This window comes from Numenius arquata, chromosome 10, assembly GCF_964106895.1.
Source record: "Numenius arquata chromosome 10, bNumArq3.hap1.1, whole genome shotgun sequence".
Classification (NCBI taxonomy): Eukaryota; Metazoa; Chordata; class Aves; order Charadriiformes; family Scolopacidae; genus Numenius; species Numenius arquata.
In genome coordinates, this window is record NC_133585.1 from 37281060 (window position 1) to 37295980 (window position 14921).

A 14921-nucleotide genomic window follows, 5' to 3' on the forward strand; every position below is an offset into this window, starting at 1 on the left:
ATATTTAGGTTCTTTCTTAGCACTTCCTTTTTAAGATGTTAGTGGTATTTTGTTTCTGTTTCAGGAAATTCTAGGAAGAAGCTGATGTGTTCAGTGTGCAATAAGAAATGTTCCTCAGCAGCAAATCTCCAAGAGCATCGAAAGGTCAGTAAGATGAAGGCTAACCCACAGCAGGCTTTGACTTCACTAAGATGTGAGACTGTGGTGTTTAGGTCACTTGAAAGCTGCTGTAATGCAGACCTTTGAGTAATCTCTTTCATGGTTCCATGGTATTTTATTGTGGGTTTTTATTTTCGCAATCACAATTGGTTAAACTAAAAATCTTCCTAATGTTTTAATGCATCTTTATCAAATACAAAAATGTTTGCATTTATATCATTTATGCATTCCAACATTAAGTCAAAGTTGCCTGCTGTTTTTCAGCATTCTTAAACACTAAGCTAAATGTAAAAGTATATTATGGAATGATATGATATATACAGACCATAAAATGGTTTCATGAACCTTCAGTTTTTGTACAAAATATATTCAATCTTTCTTATTACTTTGTGACTTAGTAGTAAGGGTGTTATTTGTAATCTAGTTATGCAGTGGTAAGAAAATTTCTTCCTCAAAACCAAACTTATAATGTCTTTTTTTTATGCATATAATTTTTTATAACCAGAACAGGAGGGGTTAACAGTTTGAAAAGCATCTACTGGAAATAAGGGGGTTCATATAGAAGTACAGATGGACTATGAATATGAGATTCTGAATCCATTATACCCAAAGGAAGTCCGAGCAAGATTAATTTGATAAATCCCTAAAACCCAGGAGATTCTGTTTTTACAAAAAGCTACATTGTACTGTTTATCAGATTAACTGTAAGTCTTTAATAATGCCTGGTTATAACCTGAATCCATTGAGGATATAGATGATATCAATTGAAATATGTTGTTGGAAAGAAAATGGTGGGGCCCCTCCTTTTTTATTTGTTTTTCTCCTTGTGTGTATTAATATGCCTGTCATTTCTTGTCTAACAGGGCTATACTTTGTTACTTCTCAAATCAAATCCTGGTATGCCTTGCCACATGTAATTACAATTTTTACACAACAGTGCACCGTATGGTGGCCCTGAAAATCCAGAATCCTATCGTGGTTAGTGTGTCCGTTTTAATAAAATGTTTGTTTTGTTTCAGCAGTTATAATTCTGTGCAGACACTGACACACACTAACAAGCTTTTCAAGGAGCATTGGTGGTAGGTCAGTTGAGCACTTGCTCATCTTTAGAATCACCATGAAGATTTTATGCATAAAACTTTATTTCCTCTTCTTGATTGGCTCCTCTTTTATGACATCCAGAAAATAGATATTCCAGATTCACAGCCTACAAAAGATAGTGAAGGAGATTGCATGTAGGGCTTATGCCTTCTGTTTGTTTGAATTACGTTTGCTTTTGTAGGAAGCGGGGCAGGATCCATCACCAACAATGCCAAAAATATTTAGACAGGCAATAAAAACTGTAGGAAAATAATAGGTGAAACGTGGAGTGAAAGAGATTTATTTTTTTTCCCACCTATTTCCTGTCAATATGAAGAATTAAAAGTAATGAATGGAAAGGTAAAGTATAGGAGATAGTAGAAAATAAGCCCAAACAACAGACAGAGAGAAATCTGACAAACGCAGAGAAAGAAGGTAAAGGGGTTGTCTATAGGGGAGACAGTATCTCAATAAATTCAAGGAAATTGAGGGCTGGAAGAGACTTCAGGAGGTTTTCTAGCCCATTCTGTTTCACAGAGGGGAGTAAGCATGTACCTAAATCATCCTAGATATGTGCTGTCTCATCTCCTGAGAAGTTCCATTAAAGAAAATTCTGCCACCTCCATAGATGTCTCTTTGTATTCTGACTTACAGCTTTAGTGCCATCAACTTTTTGGAATGTGTTCGTTAGTCTATTGTTTGTTTTTTCTGATGTTCTACTTAAATCTTCTTCTTTACTGCAAAGTGAATTAATTGCTCTTTGTCTTATCTGACAGAATGCCAAGAAAATTTCACCACTGTCTTCTTCATAACAATTAGCATATTGCAAAGTTGTTATGAACTCCATTTGCAATTCCTAGGCTGTACAAACACAGTTATCTCAACCTTTCTTCATGGATCTGTTTTTCCAAACTACTCTTTCATTTAGTAAGCTTGCTCTTCCCATGGATTCTCCCTTTAACCTATATGCTACCCAACCAAGAAGAGCTGTGATACTTAGTTGAGCCCCTGGTAGTGCCAAGTATTGTGGAATTTGAATTTAGTATTAATACGAATTTAGTAATAGAGAGAATATGTCTAATAATATATTTCAGAATGACAGGGCTTTCTAACAGCATCATCATTCTTGTTGTTCATATTTTGTTGGAATTCATAAATGTTTTCTGTAGTGGTGCTGTGTAAACTGTTGGTCATGTAGCACTTGTGCATTTGATTTCTCCTTCCTAAATATTGAGTGTTTTGGAGCTTCATTCAGAGTGTGGAAATAATTTTGAATTCTGATTTTGTCTTCCTTAGTGATTACACTCTGACCCAGAATAGTCTCACCTACATTATTCGTTTGATAATTATTTATTTGATTTGCAATGCTACTTAACCATAATACAACCCTCCTCCTGCATGATGCCTACAAAACTTAAACAACAGTTATGATGCTGATTCACTGATATTATTGCTTTTTGTGGTGATCAGTATCTTTTGTTTTCCATTCTGTCTATAACCGCCTGTTCTCTTTTGTCTTATCCTCCAATTGTACAGTGATATCCTTCTATCTGATATGTATAGTAGTTCATGATTTGGACTGCTAAGTGGTATGGTAGTATAAAAAAAAAAATCCCAGCAAACACAACAACTCAGAAAATGCTGTACGGGAGCTTACAGAAGACTGGGTAATAGAATGAAAAAGATTGTTATAAAATCTCTTTTCTGCAGGTTTGTGATGTCTATTGCCAGAGAAAAGGATACACCATCTGAATTGTTCTGATACTAAGTTCTAAGTTTTAGTAAAATGCATAATTCAATCATTCGATGATGATAATAGTAAGCAAGCAAGCGAGGGAAGCTTTTTTTTCATTGATGCAGATTCTTGCTAAAGGGTTCCTTTTGTACCTTTCAATATAGGTGTTCTCATATTTTGGATTTGAATTGCTCACAGGAACTTAAACTTAAGTGAGCATGTAGATGTGAATGTCACAGGCTGCCAGGCCTCTCCACTGACACTCTGCTGTCTTGTAAGTGGAAAGGGAAGAAAAATTCAAACAAATCCCAGCATTGCTAGTTTCTTTTCCCAGGCTGATGCAGACAGAATTGAAACTGATACTACTACACTTTCAGTACTTGTAGGTAAATTGGGGGGTATGTCTCTTTCTGGCTGTACTGCTGTGGAGTGAGTTCCTGACTCTTGTTGTAGGCAGGAGTTTTCAATGGTAAAGTAGCTAATTTCCCATTAAGAAGATTAAGGACACCTTTCAGTGTAAGGCAGTAAAGCTTTTGACTTTGGAAAAGGTCATAAAACAAATGCCTGTATGAAATGTAGAATTGTGCTTCACTTGTAAGACTAGTTTGTGCAGTTGCCATTCTGGATTTCTTAGCAGATATCTTAGATGAATCTGTAAGATTCCACTAAGAGGCAGGACATAGCACAGTCTGCTTGAGAGAAAATGACAGAACCAAGAAGGATCCTACTCATCATTTGTTCTAAAAGAATGGGAGTGTTTTATTTTTTATGGAAAAACTTTGATTCCTTTGTAAGTTTCTTTGTTGTAGAGCTGAACTTCCTGCAAAGTTGTGGTGAGGAGTGTCACTCTTAAACATCACCTGGGATTCCTCCCCTCTCTCCTTGCCTTTTTTTCTCCTGCCAGTTCCAAACGTCTCTGCCCTTTTTGTTCAACATTGGGCAGCGTTTTATTCTACTGTGCAATCTTTATTTTTCAAGATCACTATGAAAGCCTTAGAAAGGTAGAGGAAACCAAATTCTGAACACGACTTTAAAATTTTCAGTAACATTTAATAATTTCAATTGGATGCAATATTCTCATGTCCTTGCTCTTTCAAAGCAGTGCCTTCCAACAGAGCCTCATCCAGTACTTGGAGTGGTAGATTGAAATTCAAATTGCTTTTCCAAAAAGTTGATCCAGTGAAGATTACTTGTATCTTCAAAGTTTTAGCTCAGTTTCACCCCCAAAACTCTTTTGAATGACTTTTTGCTTTTCAATAGACCTAATGAAAATTTTAAGATTGTCAGTCCTGTAAGTGAAGTATATTTATCTGAGCGTATATTAATCTTGTTCAGATTCCTGCTGTTTTGTATAGCACTTAATTGTTATTTGAAGGTGTAGCTCTTCAAATGCCTACGAAACAATTTTAAGTGTGTTCTGACTTTAAAGTAACAGAGGTTTATGTTGATAGCTATTACAGCCCCCGATGAGACTAATTTTGTTATATGAATAAATCATTGCATGAGCACTTCTCTGTGCTATTAAAGCTTGTGTACTCATTAGAGCATGTTGCTTGACAAGTTTTCTTAAAATGAAACTCTGTTTGAATATCCTTATTCCTAAAAATTATTTGCTATATTTTATTACTGTTGTTTTACCATGTAATTGTACACTTCTCTAGAGAACTGATTAAAGAGTGTTAGCTATAGAATATATGCTTGATAACTACAACTATTTAATGCACGTGCACACAAGTCTGTGTCTGATTCTTTTCTAAAGGATTGATTAAAGAGTACCAGCTATAGATTATGTTTGATAGCTGTAGCTTTTTAATGCACATGCATACAAGTCTCTGTTTTAATGCAAATGTATTCAATGAGACTGTTTAATAAACAGTGCTCATAAGTTGAAATCAGATATTTGTATAGTGTTAAAGCACAGTTTGGGTTCTGATGTATTAAATATTATGTTTAAGAATACCTTACAAGTTATTTCAAATAATTATGTCGGGGTAGAGGGATTCTGGTAGCACTTGCTTGCAGAATTATGTAAACTTCAGTCAACAATCTAAGTAAAAGTTTAGATATTTTGGGACAGGGTTGAGTAGTAGACTCTGTGTGTGTATATAAAATAAATTAATCTGAAATGCAGCTGGGTAAAGAGGATATTTAGAATGAGTGATCTTCGTTTGAGCTTACTGCCTGATTCTGTCTGAGCATTTCATTAAGCAGCACTGTCCAAAGTGTGCAAGTTTGCAGAGATTGTAGGAAATGGCATAACCAATTTTAGTTTATTAGAACATTTAATGTGCTCTAAAGTTAGTTTGTGAGTAGCAGTATAAAAACATGGTGAGGCAGAATACTTATGGAGACTTTTTTGTTTGTTTGTTTGTTTGTTTGAAGTGGAAGTCTTAGTTGAGCTTCTTTTCTGTACTGTCCACAAATGTTTCTCGTTTAGAGTAATGTGTTGAGCCTTTGATATTTGTTATTTTTAGCTGCTGGATTCTCCTACAGAAAGTCTATAGAGTACCCCAAAAAAGCTTTATGAAATGTGATCTTTGGCCGGAAGTTTTGCTGAGGCCAAAAAGCTGAACTGTATGTTCAGTTGTGCAGTGATTACATTGAGGGGAGGCTGCCGATGGCAAATGTAATACAGAGCAGAAGGTGAATGGTAATTGTGACAGGCGAAGAACTATGTATGTGTTGTGATTTTTTGGGGAATGTTAAATAACACAGGATTATTTTTTTAATTGAGTATAAGAAGTTGCACCTCTCAACTATGCCTCTTATTTTTCCATCATTTAGTCCTTAATGATGTTATGTGCTGTGGTATTGAAAATCCTGCTAATGCTTAGTGCATTATGGTTTTAACAGACACTGCTGCCTCTCCACTGTCTTGCCTATGAAAGCTTTTAAGAGAAACAATCCTGAAAGTTTTAATAGTAGTTGTTTTTTAAAATTCTTACAGTAGTTATGAAGTAGTTACTCTGTTATTTTACTTATGTCTTATTGACTAGAGGGAAATCTTATTAAAAGGTATCCTGCATCTCTTTTATAATGCTTTCATCATAATGATAGTTTAAATGGATCTGATATTGCAAATTTGCATAACCTGTGTTTCTAAATATAGTTTTAGTGATAATTTTTGTTTGCAATTATGAATATTTATTTTTTGAGAGGTACAGTTGTTCACCAAGAGACTAGCAAGGGGGAAATAACAGAATATTAATGAGTATTAGTGTAGCTACTGGCTAAGGAATACTTAATCTGTTAGAAAATAGTTGTATATGTAAGATGTGTGATTTTGTTTGAGACTTAATTATCATTAAACACTCATTTTGCAGGTCCATGAGATCTTTGAGTGTCAGGAATGTGACAAGAAATTTATTTCAGCTAACCAGCTAAAACGCCATATGATAACTCATTCAGGTAATGTACAAAAATAACACAAACGTGCATGTGTGTATATGTATTTAACGTATATTGAATTTTACCTGAATTAGTTTCTTGTAGAAGGCTTGATGAATTCTGTGTTGTCCTGAGCTGTTCAAGCAAATCTCAGGTACCAAGGAAACCACCTAAGCTATCCTTTCTAAGCTTTCCAAAAATCCAAGTGTAGTGCTATAGCCATCTTCCTACTGCTGCTTTGTCAAGCTACTTTCTCATGCTAGCTGGGGTAGATGATGTCCGTTAACTGAGATGGGGCAAAAGATTGCTACTTGGCTTGTAGAGAGGAGGTGAAGAATCAGTGGTTTAAATTTCATGTTGAAAAGAAAAGGATGGGGGCTGGGGTATACTGTTAGAGATCTGTGAATAAAAAGGGAAACATTCATTCATGTATGTGTATATCTGTTAGTGGACTCATGTGCATGTAGTTTCCAGTCAGAGGAAGCAGTTCATCCTCCACACCATTTCATAGACGACAAACAAATGTTTCGTTGTGCCTGCCCTTTGCCAGAACAGGTCACTGAGCGGGGAGTGGCCTGTCCGTAGGTTTGGCAGTATGACACAAATTGGCTCTGCCAGGAGTTCTGATCACTGCAATCTAGTGCGTCTGTCTCTTTCACCAGTGATTAGAAACATCAACCAACACAATGGAAACACAAACTTTGTTCTGTCAAATACATTAGTGTTTAAAAAAAAAAATGCAGGTTTTTACAGCAGCATAGGCTTATAATTGAACTATTTTCTTGGTATCAGTCCACACCAAAAGCTCATTTCTTGCAACATAATCTCAGAGGCTCCTAGCTTTCTTTTGACATTCTGGATGAGCATTAATGCAGTTAAGTTGCAGTCACCAGTTGAAGCATAAAGGCTTTTTGCATAGGAACTTTTGATTTTGGAAGCTAATATGTATATTGTTAATTAAGTTTTAAAACATTTAAACTGTCATGCCCTCTTTCACATTGGTAATCTGGAAACAGGGTTTTCCTCTTTGAAGTCATTCTCTTTTGATTTAAGCTAATTAATCAGAATTTAGTTTTAGCAATGATTATTGCAAAGAATGTGCCAATTGCTTGAGATACACCATGGCTCATCTTTTGTGAAGTGACTTAACTGTCTAACATAAAGGGCATTAGATGTCTTTCTAATTGGTTTAATCTTAATTGGGTTGACTTAATTGCAGAAATCTGAGGAGATGACTGTCTCTGCCTTTCATCTTCTCCCCCTGTATAAACAGGAGATTAAATGTCCCCCACTCATTTTCTGCAGAAAAACGCCCCTACACCTGCGAGGTTTGCAATAAGTCCTTCAAACGACTTGATCAAGTGACTGCACACAAAATAATACACAGTGAAGATAAACCTTATAAATGCAAGCTTTGTGGAAAGGGATTTGCCCACAGAAATGTTTACAAGAATCACAAGAAGGTAAAGCACTCTGCTGTTGTTGTTTACAGGTCTGCCAGCCTCAGATTTGCAGATTTTTTTTTTTTGTTTTAAAGTGGTTCATCATTAAGCTCTGGCATGCTTATAAACATGGGATTAAAGTATTGGAGAATGTATTTTTCAGTGTTCTTTGTTATATCCAAAATCTCAAAATACTAAATGAATTCTAGTTAAAAAAGAAAAAATAAATAATGAAATAAGAAGAAGGAAATCACAATAACTTGGTTAAAAGCATCATATAAATCCCCATTTTGACTTTTCTGCTTGTGGGTTTCTTTTGTTTTTTTTTAATATTAGGTTATCAAGTTAAAAACTTAGCTGGTCTAGAACGTCTTCAATTTTTTTGTTTTTTAAAAGATACCATATTTGAATAAAACTAGTGTAGTTCTGTTGCAGTCGTTGTTGGACTTAGCAGCAGAGATGCTTTCAAACTATACTTGATTTGCATTGGGTAGTGTTCCCAGATTAAAACAACACCAGAAGAAACGTTACCTGAAAAATAGACTCATGAAGGGATGCTCCGCTTCTGTTGATTTAAGCTCAAATCTGCTTGGCCTAATTTCTATAATGCCTGTCATTATTTTTAACCTGGGGTTACATTTTTAGTAGTAAGGCTATATCCGTGACTGCTGTTTTACAATTACAAGACTGTAAAAAAAAGAAAGAAAAAAAAAAAAATTGCCTGGCTGGTTCTGTGCCCAGTATTTGGAAATCTTTGTTTTTTCTTTTTTTTTTCCTTTACATTTTTTAAATACTTCCCCTTTTTTCCCCCTCTTTTTGATGAAACTGATATACCCATACTTAGAACTCTTTTGCAGTTTGGCTCATATTATATGCCATCTGGGAATTTGGCACAGGATCTTTGCACCATCTCTTGCACTTTGAGCCATAAATCATGTAAGAGTGATAGTAATGCGGCTCGTAGGATGAAATGGTAATGACTGTCTAAAACAGAAAGCATGCAGAAGTCTGCTGAAGGACAAGATTAGCTCCCATATATGCCGTGTTGTATCTTATGGTTTAGACTTTATTAAGAAAGTGTGGCAGAATCAGAATTGGATATATTCTGAGACAAATGTGTAAAATACTATCTGAAAAAGATACTTCTATATCTTAAACAATTTTTACATGTTTCCTTATGTTAATTTGCAGTTAGTTTGGGCTAGAAAACAATTCAGGATTAAGTATGAATGAGTAAACACTTTGACCCAATTCAGCAGCACCACTAACATAAGCAAGGATTAGAGGCTCCACTTAATGGGAAAATATTAAAATTTAGACAGATTTAGTGAGTGCATAATTTTGACAAAATTCCTTAAAGTATGCTGGAATACCTATTTCCTGAACCTCTTTGCACATAGTGCTGGCTGTAAATCAACCCTGTCCTATAACGAAAGAAACTTATTCCTGTCTTTACGTGAAGTTTACCCAAAGAGTTGTGCATATTCACCCATCCATATTTAGGTCTCTAATTTCACTTGCTAAATGAAGAGTTGAGCTTGAGAGACAGGAGACTGACATAGGTGTCCCGAATTGCTTTTTTAGACACGCCTCTCTCCATTGAGTAAACAGTGTAAACAAGGAGAGGTAGTAGGTAACAGAGGGGAGTATGGATGTGTATACACAAACGTGATTGTAAGGTGTAAGTCAAGGATGTGGTAGTTTGGGATGCCAGACTAGTTTTAAGTGCCATGATTTTGGGAGGGTTGCACTGTTACTAGAGGAAGAGGACAATAGTTCTTTTGCTTGTTCGCAGGTATGTCAATCCAGTAACAGTGGAAATTTAAACCTTTATTGTGTATCATACTCCTTTTTATTTCTTCAGCTTGGGTTTTTAATGATTCTTGAAGTGTGTATTCCTTTAAGATGTCCTCCTAGGTTTCATTTTCTTTTGGAGGAAGAAAAGTCTGCTTCTGAATAATTTCAGTGTTTTTTGAGTTCTAGGATGCAGTTACTGTGGTAGTAACAGGAAGCTTAGAAACCTGCAGTAGGAATGATGGGTGTAGTAGTTAAAACCACTTAAATCAACAGCATTTAAGAGAAAACATGCTTTTAAGTTTGATAACAACATGCTTGAAAAAAATCTTTGGGTTTTACAGCAGAGCTACATACTTTTTATTTATAATAAGAAACAGGATACATATACATTGTGTGCCTTTGAATTCTTATTTTGTGTTTTAGATGGAAACTTGTTGCTTTTCCTGTGATTCCTTCATGGGGCTTATTTAAGCTGATTTTGTGTCGGAAGTATGAGAATAAAAATGGCTCCCACCACATGTGCTTTTAAACATCTTTCAGCTGTGGGTGAATGTTTGGTCATTTCCAAGGTGCAGAGAGAGATCGATTCCTCCCATTTCACAGGATTTCACTGGGAGATAGGCAGTGGAGTTGCTAACAGTGTATCTGCTCTGTTCAGTGGAGTATTGTGATGTGAACCTTAATTTAGCACTCATTACACCATTATAGCTACAGACCTGAGAGGCAGGAGCTGTTACTCTTCCTGTGGTACCCCCAATGTACTGCTTCAGTACAAGTACTGCACTGCTCTGTGGAGGTGCATGTGCAAGCTTGCTTTGTCACTCGCTTGGAGATGTCAGCACTGAGAAGTGTTAGGCGATGTGGAACTAGCTTAGGTATCTTTTGAAAAAGCTCAGACTATATGACTAAGTGATCATATGAAGAATATGGTTCCATTTTTGTGACAAGGGAAGAGAATAGTATCTGAAATTAAGAGGCAAATGTGGCACTGGATTGTGCTACAGATAAAAATGGTCCCCTTTCATCCAGGTTATACTGGATGAAGGTGCATGTTCTGTGCCATATAATACAGATTACTTCCATAAAGGAGAAAGCGAAGTTTTTGTTCCATCTGCTCCTTTGTTCCTGTGTATAGAGGATGCGTTCAGAGAATAAAATATCAGGATATGACAGTGAGCAGAAATAGGTCAGCAGACAAAGGATTTTAAAGGGTTTATGGTTAATCCAGGGTTATGTGGTCCTGGGGAGCATAATGGATTGAAGCAACTGTATTCCCTCAGTTTCTCTATTGGGAATAAGTAGCCTTGGGCTGGGTTGAAGCCTCCACAAATGCTATGGTAGGAACGGCTTCCATGAAATATTCCATAAGAGCCCATCCTCAGTTGCTTTGACATGTAGCTGTAAGCTGCTCCTGCTCTGACTGAATGGAAGCCACCTCTGATCTTGAACCCATTAGTAGGGCAAAAAAGGACAGTATTAGAACTAATAGGATTTTTTGGGGGGATACCTCTCCTCATTACAATTTGCATGGCTTTTTGTAATAGACCTAGCTTGTTTCTGGACCATTCACAAAAGCGACAGATGAGCTGTGTACCCTCGCATGTGGGTATGCCTAGTTAGGTGGTTTTCTTTGTTGTGAAGTTAAGATGTGCAGAAGAATGCTTGTATTTTGATCAAAAAGCTAAGAGAACTCTCAAGGAGATGCTAAGAAGGAATTCTGTACAAATCACTGTGCTTTTCAGAACTATCACTCAAGTGGTGAGTGTTCTAAAACAGGGCATTTTTTAAAATAAACATAATGAATTTTGCGCTCGTGAAAGGTGCCAGATTGACAGCCCTAGAGACTGAACCCTTCTATTTATCCACAGAACAGGTACAGCACAGACAGCAGCACTGCGAGCTTCCCCACAGTGTCTCGTCAATATGTCTCAACCCTGTTCTGGAGGAACCACCTGTTGAGGTGAGAAGGTAGTTCAGTCTCTTCATGTCCTGTCAATCCTTGGCCTGACTGCTGAGACTACCAAGCAGGGTGTCAACTAATGCAAACTGTGGTGTAAACCTGCAGAAGCTGGACTGAACTGTTCAGCAGATTTTATGTAATGTGTGATGTATTCCACACATTTGATAGTGCTCCAGTTGCCTTTTTGCTTTAAGTGATGTAGGCCGAGGTCAAGGAATTGACTTTGAATCCAACGCCTCTGTATACCATTGCAAGTGCTCTAATGTTTTGGTACTGTTGTGTATGTAAGGGGACTTTTGTGTTAAAATCAATCTAGTTTCAAAGCCTTCAGTCTACATCTAAATAATTATGCTGACTCCCGACAGTCCCTTTTTTCTCCCCAGTTTAAGGGATAGCTAAAGTATTGTATCATATTATGAATGGCAGAAATATTACATAAATATGTACTATACTAATATTTTTGCTTAGTCTATGAAATCAACTAATTTACCTAATTTTGTGCATATTATAAAACTCCTACTGTCCATCCCCTTTTCCTCTTGGCACTGCAGCTGCTACTTAAAGTCCTTATGAGCTAATACAGTGTTTAGACACTGATGCTTTAAAAACCTGCTTTCTTTTGCAAAAATAATAGGAAATTGTGTAGTTAATAAATTGTATGGATTAATTTACTCTCTACAGTAGGACAGCAGTTAATGCTAGGAAATGGGGAAAGTGCTTTAAATTTTACAGAAGAAGAATGAAGCTGGATGTTTCCAAAGCTCCAGAGAAGAAATCTGCTTCAGCAACTCTAGTTTGAGAGACTTGTCCATGCTCAGTCTTTCATTTTATTTATGGCTTTGAGGCTGTTTCTCAGCTACAATGAATTTTTCTACAGCCAACAGAAACCTTGGTACTGATGCTTCTATGCCTGTTTTGCCCCACCCTCCCTGTTTTGCCCCATACAAGAAACTGAAACAATGATATATAAGACTAGTCTCATGATTTGAAAAATGTTCTTTGCCAAACTTTACATACTGTCTTGAGATAATCAGATCAGTTTTACTTTCAAACTTAGAAAAAGAGTTTGGGTACATGTTTGTAATTTTAAAGCGTTTATTCGTATTAGTAAGTACTTAACGCCAGTGTTAGTACTGATGAAGCAATGCAACTGAGCTTGTAGGTTTTTTCCTGGTTATTCTATATTTTTGTTTCTGTTTGCATGCACGCTTCATGTAACACTCCTGAGGACAGGGAAGGTACATTTATTCAGTAGCCACTATGCTGACTTTCCGGATTCTGGATAATAGCAGAATGATTGTTTTAATTTTTCATCCCCAATGTTTCTAATTGCTATGATATCCCCTCCTGAATCCTGTATAGAAAATTAGCTATAATTACTGTAATGACAGCTAATTGATTTTTTTGAGCCTTTCCTCTGACTTGTTGTCTTTCATCTGCAGACTCATTCTGAAGAGAGACCATTCCAGTGTGAGGAATGCAAAGCTTTGTTCCGAACCCCATTCTCTCTACAAAGACATCTGTTAATCCATAACAGTAAGTGCTAAGTCAGAAAGGAAGAAGAACTTCCTCAGTTCTCACATTTGACTGACAAAAACAGACATATGGCACCTTGCTCCAATATGCAACTTGCAATGTTAAATGAGGTTTAAGATTCAACTCTAACCCCAGGGAGTCAGAAAATTCAGAGCCAAATTCAAACCTTGTCTGTAAGTGCACTTCAATGCAAATCCAAATCTGCTATAGAAAATCTAGCAATGATTTGAGGTCTGATGACAAGAAATTTCTTTCTGCATTAAGTGTGATAGTGTTGCCTCAATTTTAAGAAAGGAGAAACGGAAGCAGAGTTCACTTGTTGGCTTACTCAGTTTTTGTAGGTAATCCCCTTTAGAGCTTGAAACTGAGATTCTCTATCTTGTGCCAGTCCAGGCTAAAGTTTCCTGCCTCTGGCATAGAACTAGCAGCCCAGAGGAATGCTGTGGCCATTTTCCCTCATGAGTAACTTGTTCTTGGCATTCTGTACTGTTTTTTAACCGACTGTGTAAAGATTTATTTTCGGTGGAATTTTCTCCGTCTTTAATATTTATAGAGAGCCCTAGACTACCATTCAACCATGTGAATGTCAGCAATTTAGATTTTGGAAAATGTTCATGGTCTAAAATTCTTGTAGCTTAGAAAACAGTGCTTTGATTTGGGGAATATTTATGTTGGTAAATTTAAAAAAACACAAACCTTTCTTTTTTTTAATCCAGTATAACGGTGTTTCTGTTAAATGAATTATTAGACTGGTGTGTTTAGTTATTTTAAAATTATCTTTCAAAGCTTCTGCAATTTCACAAAACATTGAATTTTGTATAATCTTTTTCCAATGTTAAATGTTAAAAATGATGGGAGTAAAAAGTTTACACATTACTGTACAGGTTTTTTTCTAATGAACCAACTATTTGCAGGATGTCAAAAATCACTAATTCCCAGTATGCGGAATTGTAGGCCTTGGTAAAGTTCTCCCAAAACATATACTTTGACTCTTTTTTTGAAGAGGATGAGAGCTCAGGAAACTTGGGCTTGTGATTTGTGGCAGGTTTAGCTGTTCCTGAACCACCGCTATTTAAGCAAATGTTAAATATATCAGACTGTGAACTGTGGTGGCAGAGACATGTCTAGTTAGTCTTCCTTGGTACGAAAGGAGACCTCTCTTGCTGAGGAATGGAGTAGGTATTTGAAAGTGGCCACTTCTGCCATCTTAGCTAAAACTGTCTCCAAAATGAGTCAAAGCCTTAAACCAATTTTATTTGGTATTTTTATTAAACACAGGGAAGATTTTTAAGCCTTTTTTTTTTTTCTTACTTTGAAAAAAAAAACAAAAAAACCCAACAATTGACCAATTTAAGGAGGGCTTAATACAGCAGAATATAAGCAAAGCTTTTATACTCATGCTGCATCTCTCTTCTCTGTAGTCATTTAAAAGGAGTGTTGACAGAGCAGTAGCAAAGTGAAAAGTGAAAGTAATTACTAGGATGAACTGAAGAACAGTTTTCAGCTCAAGGCTGTGATTTAAAACAAGGGGCTTTGCTGTTGTCTGAGCAGAGCTTGTGTTCACAGTAAAGAAATGTAGAACTCTTCCCCTCGTGACCTAACTCTGAGACTGACAAGTTGTGCTGTCATGATAATGAGTTTCTCATATTTGAAATAACTCAGAATTATAGGCATTGTCCTGCTACAGCTGGATGATAGTTCCTCTCATAGCACTGAAATTTATCTCTTGCTTTAAAGAAAGGAGAGAAACAAAACAGAATCGCTAGATGTATTTAGCTGGCTTTACTGTTCTGTGCTGTAGGAAAGGAAAAATTGTTTGTGAAGC

At 36.3% G+C, this 14921-nt stretch overlaps 1 protein-coding gene across 4 annotated transcripts in view; it reads left to right on the plus strand.

Annotated features, from left to right (window-relative positions):
• PRDM5 (PR/SET domain 5) overlaps positions 1-14921 on the plus strand; it is an 84197-nt gene that overhangs the window by 30011 nt on the left and 39265 nt on the right. For 3 of the 4 annotated variants that reach the window (XM_074154677.1, XM_074154678.1, XM_074154680.1), the window contains 4 exons: positions 65-144; positions 6298-6382; positions 7667-7824; positions 13003-13096. In XM_074154677.1, the coding sequence (XP_074010778.1) occupies positions 65-144; positions 6298-6382; positions 7667-7824; positions 13003-13096 (417 nt within the window). Of the gene's footprint in view, positions 1-64; positions 145-6297; positions 6383-6758; positions 6763-7634; positions 7825-13002; positions 13097-14921 lie in introns of all 4 variants that reach the window. The other variant, XM_074154676.1, reaches the window with a different exon arrangement.